General features: G+C 40.2%; 2 protein-coding genes and 1 long non-coding RNA gene across 4 annotated transcripts; all 3 read left to right on the top strand.

Annotated features, from left to right (window-relative positions):
- Positions 1-2,300: 2,300 nt before the first annotated feature.
- On the top strand, positions 2,301-9,539 carry LOC145439498 (uncharacterized). Of its 2 annotated transcripts, none has more exons than XR_013915245.1 (2): positions 2,301-9,421; positions 9,490-9,539. XR_013915245.1 is itself a non-coding variant. In XM_080316976.1 (2 exons), exon 2 carries the CDS (start codon positions 2,827-2,829, stop codon positions 9,031-9,033), a length of 6,207 nt encoding a protein of 2,068 aa, XP_080173102.1. In that variant the 5' UTR covers positions 2,301-2,557; positions 2,626-2,826; the 3' UTR covers positions 9,034-9,539. The 2 variants fall into 2 exon arrangements, 1 of the variants encoding a protein (XP_080173102.1); XM_080316976.1 differs by having other exon boundaries at positions 2,301-2,557; positions 2,626-9,539.
- A 1,852-nt stretch (positions 9,540-11,391) lies between these two features.
- On the top strand, positions 11,392-12,707 carry LOC145439495 (uncharacterized). Its single transcript, XR_013915243.1, has 2 exons — positions 11,392-12,224; positions 12,488-12,707. It is a non-coding gene; the product is annotated as an uncharacterized LOC145439495 (long non-coding RNA).
- A 443-nt stretch (positions 12,708-13,150) lies between these two features.
- Positions 13,151-16,944, top strand: LOC145439958 (uncharacterized). Its single transcript, XM_080317627.1, has 4 exons — positions 13,151-13,355; positions 13,414-13,579; positions 15,685-16,058; positions 16,781-16,944. The coding sequence occupies exons 1-4, from the start codon at positions 13,157-13,159 to the stop codon at positions 16,942-16,944; spliced, it is 903 nt and encodes a 300-aa protein (XP_080173753.1). The 5' UTR covers positions 13,151-13,156.
- Positions 16,945-17,500: the final 556 nt, after the last annotated feature.

The following is a 17,500-nucleotide window of genomic DNA, read 5'->3' as shown; positions in this document are numbered from 1 at the left end:
CCACATAATAGCTCAGTACTTAAGTATACATATTGACGTTTTAAACGTCGCCAAATGTATCAACTGAGGCAATCAAATGATATAATAATCCCATAAAATCAGAATCTTGCGTCGCTTTGCCATAAATTTCGACCTGATCTGACAATGTATTCGGCGTCTGAGTATTGCCACGTGTATATTACGCAGAGTGTAAAATGGGTTTCTATTCTTGCTACCGATATTACCCCATTAACAAGTTATACAGCAGTATAGCCAACATCCCAGTCCCACGGATTTAGTTTTTATGATAGAGTATACATATGTAGTCAAGATTGACCCCGTACGCCTGCTAGATTTTTACATCAGAAGACGATATCAATCTCATTGATTGGTTGAATTAGGATCATTCGCTGACAAAATTTATGTACAAACGGAAAGCTGGATATTTCGAGCAAACTTTTGTAACAATATTTTTTGAGATTGTCAAGGGCATTTTCGTTTAGTGTTGAATGTTTATGCTGTCAGCTCCATGCATAGAGTGGCCCGCAGTTGAAAGTCAATAAATTTGAAGCAAAGATATTATAATGAAGTGAAAATTGCAATATATGAAAAAGGTTCACAGTGCAGAACCTACCAAGGTTCTGTTGTGAACGCGAACCTCAAATTTTCCGAGGTTCACACACAGAACGCGAACGTGAACCTCACGTTCACACCATCCCTGCATCAGGCCATAAATAACAGGGTGAATAACGAATAATATCAGCGTCTTCTACCTATTTACTAGCCATTGTCGGAAACCTTGCAGCTGGAAAGGGGGGGGGGGGTTAATAGGATTGACTAAATTAACCGTTTCAATTCGCGTTAATCGACAATCACCATGGAGTACAGGGCTGCATTTAAAACAAGCATGTTTAAAACCAGGCCCTTGTATAAAACATCCTTTTTTTAAGCCATGACGTCAAGAATATTCAATAGTGACGTGACTGACGTCATATTGGATTGACATTGACAATTGAAAATATAGTGTAAATATAGCTCCTTTGACGAAATATCTGTGCTATTGCTGTTGAACCGACTATTTTAAGGGTTCCAGCCATCCCATATCGATATTAGGCGGCTATATCGGGTGGTAATCGTCCGTAGGCTCATACAACACGTATTTTTGAAAGTATTTACACAATTATGGCATAATTTTACAACTTAAAAAGAAATTTTTTCAAAAGGCCTTTGTTTAACACACTGTTTAAAGCATGTTTTAAACATAGTGTTTCAAACACCGTTTGTTTTAAATGGACCCCTACCATGGAGCATTTACAATAACGAAAAGATAGCACGGCCTGTAAGGACTCGAAATTGTGATAGCAGCATTGTCAGCTTCTATGTCACTCAATGAAAGTTGATCAAGAAATCAGCACACCATTGATACTTCTCTTCAGGTTCAAATTTAGCCAGGTAGCAGTTTGGTAGGCCTACATATCATTATTAATTTAAGAAGCATTCGGTAGACCCAGTTGTTGAATTCAGCTGATATTTTGTTCACCGAGAAATAGTTTCATGACCGCAGTGAAGAAATTACCACCATGGCTTAACGGTACATCACGAATGGGCCTCCTGAAGCATTTCATTTCATTTATCAGTTAAGAAATATTCAGTATCATTGTCTTGCAGATTTTCCGATAGAGCGATAGATAATTCCATGTCAAAAAATTATCTCGGTGAGGAGGCACGAGATCCAAATATTCAGATCGTGGCCATCTTTGCCAAGATTTCAATGGAATGTGCCCAGTATAATATATCAGGATATCCACTGTTGACGTGATGCAAATGCTGGAACATCGCGTTTGTTTTTCCGGAATCTGCAACAAAAATGAACAAATGATGTATTTAAAGACACAAATTAACATTAAGAATATATATAGATGTATGCAGAGTTGGTCAGTAATGAAGAACTTCTACTTCATTGCAGTACTCAAGTAGGTGTTGCCTATTTTCGAAGATACATCTTGTAATTTTGAAGCAGCCATCTCCAAACTTAAGTACCTTGAAGGCATTTCACTTTCTACAGCTACTTGAGGAAGTTTAAATACCAGTACGCCCGGGAATACGACTGTTACTTGAGTAGCAATGCAGACTACTTTAACCACATCAGGATTAATGTAAATCGCTCATTTAATAGCGTATCACTAGAATCAGCCAAACTTACCTTGGGCCGACTGAGGAGAGGTCTATGCGTTATTGCGACGATTTGACTAAACCTTGCAAATTGAAAGCAATCTTCAGAGTTTTCTCTTCCTCCATCGTACAGGCCTATAGCCTATAGGCTGAAGTCGCGATTTCGGACTTCAAGAGCCATAAACATCACGGTTCAATAAACCTTGTATGACCTTTGTGACGTAACTGTTATATAGTTCACTGTCGTTCAGTTTCGCCCTCGTTGCCTGCTTTGTATCAGATGCTAATATTTCGACTATCAATCTTATTCAATCGTATTTATATCGCAATTTTTATAGATCCTAAAATAATTATTATGAATAGTCTGATTCGAAATTTGTAACTGTCCTCAAGGAAACACCGTCAAGTAAGTATATATTGATTTATCCGGTACTAAACAATTTGTGTTAATTCGCTGTGTATTAATGCTTTCAGAAAACCGTTTTTCGTCTGTATAAAATAAAAACCAACGAAGCAGGCAGAAACGCGTCATCTTGGGGTGTTGGATAGGACAGTTATATATCCATTGTGTATACGTGGAAGATTCCACCCCTCTTTCGCGGTTACATAAAGTTTTTTGACGATTCCACTCAACAAGTGCACCAATCAACAAAGAAAAACTCAACTGTCATTGTCATGGATTTCAACAACCAAACCAAAGATCCTGATCTGGATGTGACGCCGAGATGCGAAGAAGACAACAAAGTCACCAAAACAAAAGACAAACCAAAGTCTTCAAGGTCTCATGGTGCCAGATCAAAATCATCAGTTCAAACGAGATCCATGTCAAAGGCTTTAGAGCACAAATACTTGAAAGCGAAAAGTTCAAGCAAATCAAGTTCAAGTCATCGGTCATCAACAGGTACCGGTACTTCTACATCAAGTCATTCAACTAAATCTCGCTATAGTGAAATGAATGTTGAAAATGTCGTAAATTATCACCGGAAACTGCAAGAAATAAGCTCTGCACGAGCAAAACAGGATATTGAAGATATCCAGGCTTCAATGAACACTGAAATACAATCAATTATAAATCAAACTGCGTTGGCCCGAGCCAATCTACAAGACAAAAAAAAGAAGTTAGCAGAAGATCTACGAAAGAAACTAGATGAAGAAAAGAGGAAGTTGGAGGAAGAACAGAGGAAGTTGGAGGAAGAGCAGAGGAAGTTGGAGGAAGAAGAACAAGAACTACAAAGACGGCAAAATCAACAATGTGAAATGATTAAACAAAGGATGCAGCAAAATGCTGACGAAACAGCTCGCCGTGTAAGACGAGAACATTTGCAAAATACATGTGAACTAGAACTAGAACTCACTAGACGTGGTGTATCAACGCAAAGTTCACCTCAACTGACAGCGGAAGAACTGCAGCCATCTGAAAACAGGAGCCTGGCTCCTCAAGTAAGCAATGTTCCAGAACAACTACAGCAAGCAAGTGCTACTATTCAACCTACGAACAATGTAATAACTTCAATTGCTGAAGCGTCTACAAGTGTTGCTCCAAATGTAACTCCACCGATATCTCCGAATACTTCATACGCAGGTGTGGCTATTCCTTTTAATATCATGTCTCACAGTTCTCGCCAAATGTCTAATGCTATGAATGAGAATGTTTGTGTGCGTGAAAGATCTAACAGTAACTGTGTGACTGCTCGTTTGAACGCATGCATTGCACCCAAAAATCAATCGCCTGTAATTGATGCCAAAAATAGTCGCTTTATTGTAGCGCCTCCCATGATTGATACACAAATAACTCCTAATTTGCCTAGTTCCTTTGCATCTGGTAGCGTACAACCCTTTGTGCCAGCTAATTCAAATCAAGCAGCAACAGCAGGCTGCGCAGTTCAAACAACTGCAAACTCTGATCTCAATGTAAAGCCTAACCAACCGACAAACTTGATTCAATGTGAGAATCCGTATGTCATTCACCAGGTTAAACCCAGTGATCAAATTGTTCCATTAAAGTTGGAACCAAAATGTTTTAGTGGCGACCCAATTGAATTTGATACATTCAAGGAAATGATAAATGCTACTTTGAATCGTCAACCATGGTCGCAAAAGCAGAAGTTGATGCATCTTTTGCAATATACCCGTGGTATTGCCAATACTTTTGTTAAAGCTTGTGAAGATATGGAAAACTGCTTTGATGAAGCTCTTGCGGTATTGAGAGACAATTTTGGCCAACCGTTCCAAATAAGTGACCGCTACATAAACACTGTTATAAATGGCTCGAAACTTGTAGAAGGTGACAACGATTCTCTGCTGTTATTTCATGCATCGTTAACTGCTTGTACCAATAAGTTGACCAAATTTGGAAGAATTCGTGATGTTTCACGCTCTATGGTTGAACAAATTGCCGAGAGACTTCCCCCTTCCTGGCAGCCTGGTTGGAGAACCTTAGTGGCGGAGGTCACTTTTGACCTGAAAACCGAACTGACTGTTGAACATGTAAATGACTATGTTCGCCAGAAAATTAGAGAAATCACTAGTAAATATACCAACCCTAATCATGAAATATCCGAGAAGCAAGTGACGGGTGTATTCAAAACTGGCAAGCCCAAGGCATCATTCAGCACACAAGTTGTGACTCCAACATTGGAACTTTGTTTCATGTGCAACGAAAAGCATTTCTTGAATCAATGTGTCCAGTTCCGCAAAATGCAGTATCCTGATCGCGTTGAATTCGTCAAAACCAAAGGGCTCTGCTTCAAGTGTCTAAAGTCGGGACACTTCGGAAAAGCATGCAAACGCATTCAAGCTTGTATAAGGCCTGGTTGCATAGGCAATCATACAACACTTCTTCACCCACCTGAAGAAAAGATAAAAGAGGTTGCTAACAAAACCTTGGATTCGGCAAATGAACAAATTGAAGGCCAAGGCAAAATTTCTGATTCAAAAGAAGCTACCTCTTTCTTCAGTGCTTCCTGCGATGACAATGAATATGATGATGATGAATGTGTTACTCTGAATGTAGTCTTGGCAAGACTACGGATCGTTGGCACTGACGAGTACATCGCCACTTTGGCATTGATTGATAATGCAAGCAATTGTTCATTCATATCTGAAGAACTCGTGAAACTACTCGGTCTCGCTGGGCCCGAGCGAAACGTAACTTTCCAAACAATCGAACCATCTAAAAATACCAAGAAGTCAACCATTGTTCGTGGTTTAGAGATTTCTGATTACGAGGGATCAGAATACGTACCTCTGAAGTCACTGATATCTACAGAGAAAATCGCTCTAGACAACGACCTGCGGCCAACACAAAGTGATGTACATCAATTTCGACAATTTGAAGACATTCCAATCTCAGATCTTTCTGGAGACATCGGTCTGCTGATTGGTAAAAACAACCCCAAAATTCATAAGCCTCTGGAAATTATCTACGGACCTGAGGATTACTTCGCAGTGAAAAGTGCCATCGGATGGATGTTTACATGCCCAAAACAATCCGAACCTTTCAAACCTCACTCCTATTTCATTCAAACCAATCCAAACCCTTTGTGCAGGATGTGTCACGATGATGTCAATTCCATAGCAAATGACAAAACTGAACTCTCTGTAAATGATAAACTATTTATGGAAAAGATGTCATCGACAATCCTACTTGACTCGAACGGGCACTACCAAATGGAATTACCATTGAAACATCCGGATTTAACACTGCCCGACAACAAACATCAAGCAAAACAAAGAATCAATAATCTGCAGAAAAGATTCCAAAAGGATCCAAAGTTCTTCGATGAATACAAAGTTTTCATGTCTGACATGATCACAAATGGATATGCCGAGAAGGTTCACAATGATGGGCCAGTTGGTAAAACCTGGTACCTGAGCCATCACGGTGTGTATCACCCTGAAAAGAGGACTATCCGCGTTGTTTTTGATGCATCTGCGAAATTCAATAACCTGGCGTTGAACGACCTTCTGTTACAGGGGCCAGACCTAACAAACAACCTTGTTGGTGTTTTATCGCGCTTTCGCAGAAATGAAGTTGCGATCCAAGGTGACATTCGATCAATGTTCTACCAGGTTAAGGTTGATGAATCTGATAGAGACCTGTTACGCTTTCTGTGGTGGAAGGATAATGACCCAAACCAACAACTTGAAACGTACCGCATGACTGTGTTTTTATTTGGGACTGTGAGCAGCCCTAGCTGTGCCAACTTTGCTCTACGAACTGTCGCTGAAGATAACAAAAATGCCTATGACATTGATGTCATAAATGCGGTTCAAAGGAACTTCTACGTTGATGATTTTCTTGATTCCTGTGAGGATACTCCTGCTGCAATTCGTCGTGTGGAAGATGTCAGCTCTCTGCTAAGCAAAGGTGGATTTGAGCTGACAAAATGGGCAAGCAATTGCAGAGAAGTACTGGCAGCAATACCAGAATCAAACAGAGCCAAAAACCTGAAAAATATTGACTTGTTAACTGATGAGCTACCGATGGAGAAGACATTGGGGCTTGCGTGGAATATAGAAGATGATTCGTGGTGCTTCCGCGTCAAAGAAAAACACAAACCTTGTACCAGAAGAGGAATTCTGAGTATCGTGAACTCAATTTTTGATCCGCTGGGAATGGCGCAAACTATAGTGCAACCAATGAAGGTATTGATGCAGCACTTATGCAAAAATAGCTACAATTGGGATGACCCGTTACCTGAAGAAGCCAGAAAGATTTGGTGCGAGTGGTTATCTCAACTACCGATGCTTGAAAACTTTACGATTCCAAGATGTTTCAAACCGTCAAAGTTTGGACAGGTGACAAGAATCGAACTTCACCACTTCTCAGATGCCTCTGAGTTGTGCTATGGTGCAGTATCTTATCTGAGATATCTGAATGATGCAGGTGAGATTCACTGTTCTTTTGTTTGTGGAAAAACAAGACTCGCCCCCATCAAAGGTTCTACCATTCCGAGAATGGAGTTGTACGCTGCAACAATATCTGCCAGTAATAACAAATTTCTGCTAAAAGAGCTGGACCTGCCTATTGACGATTCATACTTCTGGACTGACAGCACAACTGTTTTGCGATATCTCACAAACAAAGACAAAGCTTTCAAAACCTTTGTTGCGAACAGAATCAATATGATCAAAGAGTCTTCAGAATTATCAGACTGGAGATATGTACCTTCAAAACAAAACCCTGCTGATATTGCTTCTCGGGGCCAGACTGTTTCTGAATTCTTGACTTGCGACATGTGGAAATTCGGTCCAGAATTCTTGTGGAAAGATTCTTCGGAGTGGCCTCAACAACCAACATTTCTAGAGGAGTTGTCTTGTGATGACCCAGAAATCAAAAAGCCAAACAAATTGTGTTTTCTTACAATTACCACTCCAAATTCTGTTCTTGATAAACTTATCTCCAAGATCTCATGCTGGACCCGACTGAAAAGGGTGCTGGCATGGGTCTTGCGCTTCAGAAATAATCTTCTTGCCAAAGCGAGAAACAAACAACCAAATGCAAAGCTGACAAACGAGGCATTGACTTTAACCGAAGTTAAAGATGCCGAAGAAATGCTTATACGTCATGAGCAAATAAAGCACTTCTCTGAAGAAATAAAAAGACTGAAGACTGATGGACAAATCAAAAGATCTAGCCCGATCTACAAATTGCTACCATTTCTGGATAATGGGACCCTGCGGGTTGGAGGCAGAAATCAAAATGCTCCTATTGGTTACGACTCAAAACATCCGATAATCATCCCAAAAAAGAGTCCAATAGCAGAATTGGTCATTCGAGATGCTCATGTTTCATGTGGCCACAGTGGCCGGGAATATGTTATAGCCCAAGTCAGAGAAAGATTTTGGATTGTCACAATCAATTCCAAAGTACGATCCGTTCTGAAAAATTGTGTCTCATGTAGGAAACGTCAACGAAAACCAGAATCTCAGCAAATGTCTGATCTACCATCTGATAGATTAACTCCGAATGATCCGCCGTTCCACGCAGTTGCGGTTGACTGTTTTGGTCCGTTTTTGGTAAAGCGTGGTAGATCTGAATTGAAACGATATGGCGTTTTGTTCACTTGCCTAACCACTCGCGCTGTCCATATTGAAATTGCGAATAGTTTGGACACTGATTCTTTCATTATGGCACTGCGTCGCTGCATTGCACGCCGTGGACAAATCAGTTTGATACGGTCAGATAATGGCAGCAACTTCACATCTGGTGAGAAAGAGTTGAGGCAAAACATTTTAACTTGGAATCAAACAAAAATACAAGATTTTTTGGTGCAAAAACAAATAACTTGGTTCTTTCAGACCCCTTGTGCATCCAATCATGGTGGTGTATTTGAAAGACAAATTCGAACAGTGCGAAAGATTTTGGGTGCTTTGTGTGATGAACAAATGTTGTCTGATGAATCTCTATTAACATTGATGTGCGAATGTGAATCAATTATGAATAATCGCCCCATTTCAACTGTGTCTAGTGATCCTCATGATCTGACCCCAATAACTCCTAACAGTCTGTTGTTGTTGAAAGATAAACCCATGCTACCACCTGGTGTGTTCAATGTCAAAGATGTTTACTCCCGAAAAAGATGGAGACAAGTCCAGTACTTGGCTGATCTTTTTTGGACAAGGTGGAAGAAACAATACCTTCCACTACTTCAGATTCGCCAAAAATGGAATGAAAAGAAAAGAAATATCACTGTAGGTGATGTTGTGCTTGTGTTGGATCAAAACCTACCTCGTAACATGTGGTTGCTAGGTCGTGTGATTGAAACCCTACCTGACAAGTCTGGTTTGGTGAGAAGTGTGAGAGTCTTTACCAAAACGAATATTTTGAAACGACCCATAAACAAATTGGTGCTTCTCTGTGAAGCTCGTGACTGTTGAGAGCTGAAATTTGTTACAGTTTTTTGAGTATTGTAACCTTTCGTTTCTTTGTGTTCTCATTGTGAAGTAGCAGTTGTGTAAAAATTGCCAAACTTGCATAAATTCAAATTTTCAATTTTTAAAGGGCCAGGATGAAGTCGCGATTTCGGACTTCAAGAGCCATAAACATCACGGTTCAATAAACCTTGTATGACCTTTGTGACGTAACTGTTATATAGTTCACTGTCGTTCAGTTTCGCCCTCGTTGCCTGCTTTGTATCAGATGCTAATATTTCGACTATCAATCTTATTCAATCGTATTTATATCGCAATTTTTATAGATCCTAAAATAATTATTATGAATAGTCTGATTCGAAATTTGTAACTGTCCTCAAGGAAACACCGTCAAGTAAGTATATATTGATTTATCCGGTACTAAACAATTTGTGTTAATTCGCTGTGTATTAATGCTTTCAGAAAACCGTTTTTCGTCTGTATAAAATAAAAACCAACGAAGCAGGCAGAAACGCGTCATCTTGGGGTGTTGGATAGGACAGTTATATATCCATTGTGTATACGTGGAAGATTCCACCCCTCTTTCGCGGTTACATAGGCTATAAGTGTTTATATGGTAAAGACAGGCCGTATCTCAGGGTCGTATCGTGTCCTGACGATTGTGTTGGCTTCTCCATTCAAGGGAGTGGGCATCTTCATGGCTTCAGTAAGAGCAAATGGTCCACAAATGCTGTGGCCATATACTGGGAGTCAGCCATTGGCAGTTCACAACAGTGCACTTCTGTTGAAGTATAATTCCAGTACTGTAGCATTGAGGTGCCGTTCATTAACAAACATATGCCCGCCTTGTTTTACCAGACATGTAACTGATGAATAGTATCTGTAACAAGAGATTGGATTCAACAGTTGTTATGGACACTTACAACTGCAACGACCTTGACGTGTTGTGTTGTGTTTGTATTAGATTCAAATGTTTGGTTATCCTTAATTGAAATGCCTCTTGAATCTTGCACACCGGTGGTGTACTCAGTGGCTCCAATTCTTACTAGGAATAATCCAGCAGTGATCTGGAATACCGGTAAGCCTGCAATACCAGCACTACCTGCATATTCACATATTAATCTATAGTACAAGATCTTAACTGACGAAGTCCCTCCTAACGGTCGCCTTCATAGTTGACACGGCACAGTGTAAATGTACACTTGTACTTGTACAAGACCCTGTGGATATAAAGCTGTATCAGCTGTATCACTCTGTGGATATAAAGCTGTATCAGCTGTATCACCATGTGGATATAAAGCTGTATCAGCTGTATCAGCTGTATCACCCTGTGGATATAAAGCTGTATCACCCTGTGGATATAAAGCTGTACCAGCTGTATCACCCTGTGGATATAAAGCTGTATCACCCTGTGGATATAAAGCTGTACCAGCTGTATCACCCTGTGGATATAAAGCTGTATCAGCTGTATCACCCTGTGGATATAAAGCTGTAGCACCCTGTGGATATGAAGCTGTATCAGTTGTATCACCCTGTGGATATAAAGCTGTATCAGCTATCAGCTGTAACACGGCTCTATCAGCTGTATCACTCTACCTGTATGGAATCGGTGTCTTGTGTTCAAACAATTCTTGATTTTTTTATTATTATTTTTTAAATTACTTTAACTTTGAGAATCATCGCTGCTCCCATATTATAGACAAACCGTACCGAGATTCACCCAGGTATCACTCTGCAATTAGTATCAGGTCTATACTATGTCTGGGATGCGCGAAATAGTCTAGTAGGCTGTCACACATTTAGTGAGTCAGCTTTTCTCGCCTACACGCGCAAAGAATGAGAAATTTCTATATTTCATGACTAAGTCGGTCCATATATGATCGGGAATTGTATATAGATTGCTATCAATTTTTATAACGTCTGTCTGCTCACGTAATCTAATTTAGGCTACCGGCCGGTAGAACTGAATGAGGTGTGTTTGAAAAGGTAGGACCCCTCGAATAATAAAATTAAACATCTCCGGGTGTGTAGACCCGGCCGTTGGCAGGAACGAAACAGCACTTCGTCAGGCTCCCCAAAAAAGAAAAAAACCTGGAATCTTGGGCTCTTATAGGGTGATAAACCGTCCCCCATGACGTTGTTCGCTTTTGCCACGAAATTATTGTTGTAATGTTTAGTGAGCTAGCGTGAAGCGCAAAAATTTTCAATAATTAATGATAACATCGGCCTATAAGATCGGGATACAGCTGATACAGCTGTGATACAGCTGATACAGCTTTATATCCCACAGGGTGATATAGCTTGATATCCACAGGGTGACAGGCTGATCTGTCATTTGAACTGCTGGAACTTTATAATTAAACAAATAATGTCATAGCACTTGTGTTTGACACAACACCCTCAAACAATGGGGAAAAAAAGGTGCGGTTCTGTTACTTGAAGAATTGATAAACAGGAAAGTTTTCTACTTTCTACTTCTGCTTGTCACCATCATATACATGAACTAGTCATCCGGGGAGGTCTGGAAGTGAAGTGTGTTTGGATCTGCGACCACAGGCCCTGAAAACACAGATTTTAATACCTTCCAAGAAGTGGAAAGATATTGATCAATTAAGAAGCTCTAAAACGCTTCAGTTTGATGAATGCAGCTGGTTGGCGATCAAAGCTGATGAAGCTAAGCAAGAAATAATTCCACTGATGAAGCCATATAATGGAAAGCAGAAAGAAGTCTTGATAAGAAATGACTACAGAGAATGTGCAACAGGCACCTTGGCGATTGCAGCTTCCCAATATATTGATAATCGTTTTCACAAGCCTGGTGCTACTAATAGCACTGGATGGATGAGTCAAGTGCTGTACTGTCAAAAATGTTCATGTGGAGAAAGCAAATGGGCTATTCTGAAGAGTTCATTAGAAAGTTGCCCTGTTTTATTATTCAGCTTGGTTGAAAACTGGTAATGCATGTGAAGCACAGTATATTGATCTCAAATTCCTTCATGGCATGACAGACTTTTCATTGTGCGATTTTACAGTTGCTGATGTGGCATATAAAAAGATGCGTGAACATCATTGGCATCTCACCGAGGAAACGGTGGTATCAACAATGTTCTCGGCTAAACCAAAGATTCCTGACAAAGTGAAGGAAGCGATGGCTGCTAAATTGCTGCAAATGCCAATCCTTGAACAATTTCGCAGAGGTAGGCTATACCTCTGAGTCTAATCTCTGACTCTGTCTCTGAGTCAATCGGTATGGTTGCTTTAATTGAACCGGAATCATGGTTTCTATTCAATGCTATACATGTCGAACATGATTGGTTTAGTCTTCCAGTTTCGGAATGGCATCCGCATACTGATTCGCATTTCGTGACTGCTCAAGAATTTGTGAGTAGCGTTGAAATAGTTAACGGCGCAGCAGAGCGTTTGGTGAAATTGAATACCGACTTTGATGCTTTCAAAACAGATGACAAAGAACAGCGAGCGAGCCTCTTACAAGCCGTGGAAGATCACGAAACAGATATGCCGATTTCTCTAAAGCAACCATTTCATCCGGACCTGATTTAAGTAGTATTTGCCAAGTTGATCTGTTTCTTTGCCTTTTTGTTTCGTTTCCTTTGAACAATGTGATGTTTATAATGTGGCTGTGAGTGAATGATAATTTTCAGTTGTATTCTTGCACGTGGTGATCGCGGCAATTGATGAACAATCTCGGGTAGGGTTGAGGAGTGTAGGACAGGTGATCCAACAAAATGACTATCAGTCTTAGGCAGTTTTGAGGAGTTCTAAGGCAGTGTGGTACATGAAAATGGTGTTCTGAACTGACAATACTTTCTATAGTGAGGTTATGTAGCACTCCAACCGCAGTAGCTACATAAAACCAGCTTATATATGACGTTTTACTAGCCTAGTCCGAATAGCGACACTCATATTTTAGGGGAATCCCCTATTTTTAGCCGATATTCTTCCAGCTCAATGTGCACACGGATGCAAGGGATGAATTACGAAAAAAAGTACCTAGAATATGTTTTTATGGTATAAGGCATGGGAATCGGACTGAAAACCACGACATTTTGAAAGTCGGTCAATTCTGAACAACCCTAATGTACACGTGTGATAAACGATACATGTGTATATGTATGCTATGTCATACCTATATACATATGCAAATATATGTCATGATTTGTTTTATTTGATATATTTGCAGACGTCATCAGAGACATTATCAGTGGCGAGCGCCCTCGGTCACGCAATCTACGGCACCGTTCATCGTGACGTCACAGAACTAACCGAACAAGATTTCTACGTGTTCGTTCACGAGCTGCTCTACGGTAGTGAGTTTCCCGCCAACACCGCAACAGATTCAAATTTCAAATCCCTCGCGCTTTTCAGTGGCTGGCGAAAAACGGCGAGAATCCTGGCAGGACGTTTATGACGTCACCGAACTGGAAGGCAGGAATATGTTGTGCGACGTGATACGCGCGGTGAGGAGGAAGGTGATGGGCGGACGTGATGTGATGGAGGATTGCGTCTCTTCCTATCGCTCTACTAAAGACAGGTTCGAGATATTACTCACAGACTGTGTGAGTGTGTGACTGTGCGATACCCTATAGCTATTTGCGTTTCAATCAGAGGGTCTTGACCTTCTCTAGCGCCCCTTTTCAGACATTTTAATGGTATTGCACCCCACCTCACCCCTTAACATTTCAAAGATTGGGTAAGAGGTCGAAGTCCTGTCGGTCTTTCCGGGTTTTCACTCTACTATTTGAAATATTCCACGCTTCAATTGCACCCACTCAAGTAATCTAATTATATGCTATATTCGGGATCAAATCAAAGTTCTTATAACAACCATCGGGTATTGTCTCATACGTATTTGGTTTGATCCCATTATACACATCCCGAATCCATATCTGCGATCGGCGATATCAGGAATTTAATTGTATTGGGTGTTGTTTTATTGCTTTATATGACTATTAAATAGGGTTACCATACGTCCTCCTTTAGGAGGATTTGTCCTCCTTTTTCAGATTTTTGAAAACGTCCTTCGAGGACGCTTAAATGTCCACCTTTTTGTGATTTTGTCCCCTCTTTTGAGAATTTCGGTTAAATATGGAGTAAAATTGAACTGAGATACAGTAAATCAGCACTGAAATAACGTTCCGGCGGCTATTTCGGGAGCTGAGCCGGAGATTTAACCTTTATTTTTTAGTCAACCGAACACGAAGTGGGAAAAATTTAAGTTTGACAATTTTGAAGAAGTGTCCTCCTTTTCTGATTCCAAAATATGGTAACCCTACTTTTAAATCCCTTGAACATGGAGTTTAGACGTATGCTCACTTTGAATTTAGTTCGCCAAAAATTTGAGGAATGCTGAACGCAGTTCTTAATATGAACAATGCATGTACTCCAAACCAACCAACCCATATTTTATAACGCGCATGTAAAGTTGTAGGTCACAGCACTAACAGTATAATTGTTTATGGCGCGATGAAGCAATAGGCCTACACTGACAATTTAATTTGTAGCTTTCGAAAACAAGGATAGTACAAGTGAATAATTTTGGCCAAAGAGCTTCAATGGTACGCCACTCTCTAAAGTGCTACAGCTCCTCTTTCTCCGGTTTTGACACGCTGTGTGCTGCAAAATAGAATACCCATTTCTAAACTATCAAGCGTGATGGAAGTGTGTTTTGAGAGGATTTGCGATCTGAAGTGCGCGCATGATACACGTACGCCGTACATGCATGCAGTGCACGACCCCATTTTCATCATCACCCAAACCCATACGGCCACTTATCAAATTTAATGTGTCAGTTATTATAATGAGACTTTAGCCAGAATAAAATTATATCCTGGAACAAAATACCATAGGCCTACATATATAGGTGTATGGCGAGTAGTGTCGAATCCCTCATTCTGTGCACAGGTATACTGAAATACAAATGGCAAGTAACAGTTAAGCACATCCATGAAATTACCAAACTAATCAGTAAATCCAATACAATAAAATACCATATCGCATGCAAACAACATAAACAAGAAAACGGAATGAAGTAAAAAAGAATGAATAGTCCATGTACTGACTGACGAGTGTCAAACACATTTCGGAAAACGGCCAGCTCATTCGTACTAATCTGCAAGATACGGATATGGGCTCATTGCCCAATTTTCATATGCAACCATTTTATGCAACGCTTGATTGAACTGCCTAATTCATGTCACGTAGTGTTCAACATTGGTAAATATCGACGCAAATATCATCATCATTATCGTACTCTAAAAATCTATTTATATCCGCAGAATCCCGGGATCCATTTATTGTATATGTAATTTCCGACTCTGGGGCGTGAAGAAATGAGGGATATATATGTATTATTGGTCGTATTTTTCGGAATCTGGAATTCGTTTCGATATAAACCCTCGTATATCCGCGGCATCCTGGAAGCTCCAATTTACTTTCCTCTTTACCAAATGTTTCCCAGTACCGTGGAAAATTTAAATATTTACATTCACAATGAGTAAAAATAATAAACAAGTATATTTTATGTATGGATTTGTAATTCCCAAGCCTAGAGTGAATAAATTCCGGAAAGATACGAATTGTTGGATGTATTTTTCCAATTTTGAACAATTTCAATGCAAATCCGATATTTGTCCGCAGCATCCTCGGAGCGGACGGTGTTTTTGCTCCAGAACTCGTTTTCACGATCGCTGACTCGAACAGAAACGGAAAAATTGAAAGAGAAGAATTCGAACAATTTATCGGGACTCGATCTCGGCTCTACGGCGCGATCTCGCGGCAACACGCAGGAAAAGAGATCGGGATCGGGGAATTCCGCGACGTCATGCCGGATCGGATCATACATGGACAAGAAGTCACAGGGAAGATGGACGCGTCAAGTATGACATCACAAGAGCTGGAGGAGGCCGAGAAGCTTTGTCGCGCAATCATCGATTCGGTTCGTAAATATCCGAGCGCGAATTCGAATTCGGATATCGCCGTCGATTACGTCACCCATCAACAACAATTCAAAGGTGACATGTCATTGTTATCTTTATTCATTAAAATATAAATATTTTTAATTAATAATAATTCACACTCAAATTTATCAAGAATATGCTTGTATATTTCAAAGGCCCTAATTTTACACGGGCCGCAGCTTGAGCTGCGGCAGTCTACGGTGTTTACAAGACCTACTTTTTGCCCACTTATTGTTGATAGATATTCCGCCTTTCTACCTCTATATACTATATATAGTTTCGTTACTAAACTACTTACACTTAGCGCTCTCGATTTTGCAAGGTTAAAAATAGTTTTGGGATATGGCTTTGCATGGACCATCACTTACTCAAGTTAAAGTGATTTCAGATTATCTCTACTTCCAATCTTCAGTTTATCTCTACCTTTCAGTGTTCAGAAAAAAACTAGACCTAGAATGCTTTTTCACTAATTTGGTAATAGCTAGGCAACTAATCTCTATTATTCATTATATTATTACTATATAATAGGCTACTAATAATATTTTGTCATCACATAAATATAGTAATATCTTTTAGTTATAATATACTTATCATTGTTTTATTATCATGAGTATATACAAGTTCTTCGAAGCGTAGAATATGAATATTCATGTTAACAATACATTCCCATATCATTATATCTGGCAATAAGCATACGGTAATCAAAAACGAATGATGCGGGCCGAGCGCATATACACATACTTACATTTAATGCAGACATATATTTAATGCAAAAGGTTCCGGAGAATTCATTGTCGTCGAACATCCGCTACACGATCACGTCCCCGCGACCACTACAACCACGTCACCATCCACCTCTAACGTCATCAGCATAGAGGATCGTCATGGCAATCCGCTCGAGATTGAGATACTTCATCACAACCCGGTCGCCCATCAGTGATGAGCACCGGAGCGGAGTCGGAGTGGATTCGGAGCGGAGTTTTGCCAATTTTGTGATACCCGGAGTGGAGTCGGAGTTTACAACAGATATTTTTCCGGAGTTTTACGGAGTATTGTAAGTTTTGCCCGGTGCCCCCGATATCTTTGACCAGAAGACACTATTGATTGCAAACCAAAACACAGACATTTGACACCTTGTAAAGTTGTAATATGACGGGTAACATGCAAAAATGATTGCCAAGTGCATAAAAATCAGCCATCTGCACTGCAATTGGGGACTGGAGAGTAACCTAGTGATCTAGCAAGGCATTTCCGTTGAGCAGTGTCTGTAGTTCACAAACTTGAAGGCACCCAACATCATTCGCAGTGCATCCTTTTCTCCCTGCCTTGAGATGCAGTCTTTGAATCCACTGCTGAATGTCACCATATTATGGGATAAGATCTCCAGAATCTTCCACGTTGCTGTCATTGCAGTCTTCTATAGTCACATTACATTCCTCCTTGCGTATTTGTTTCGGGACTAATTTTCATGCTACCCCAGTAAGTGTGCGAAACAT

This window comes from Botryllus schlosseri, chromosome 5 (genome assembly GCF_051294905.1).
Source record: "Botryllus schlosseri isolate E-star chromosome 5, Bs_hap1, whole genome shotgun sequence".
Lineage (NCBI taxonomy): Eukaryota > Metazoa > Chordata > Ascidiacea > Stolidobranchia > Styelidae > Botryllus > Botryllus schlosseri.
Note: the sequence above shows the minus strand (reverse complement) of the source record. Positions and strands in the feature narration are given on the sequence as shown.

Coding starts and splice junctions, on each gene's coding strand:
- LOC145439498 (XM_080316976.1), top strand. CDS start 2,827: ATGGATTTCAACAACCAAACCAAAGATCCTGATCTGGATGTGACGCCG.
- LOC145439958 (XM_080317627.1), top strand. CDS start 13,157: ATGTATGCTATGTCATACCTATATACATATGCAAATATATGTCATGAT. Junction 13,580..15,684: donor TATCGCTCTACTAAAGACAG/GTTCGAGATATT, acceptor ATTTGTCCGCAG/CATCCTCGGAGCGGACGGTG. Junction 16,059..16,780: donor CCATCAACAACAATTCAAAG/GTGACATGTCAT, acceptor TTAATGCAAAAG/GTTCCGGAGAATTCATTGTC.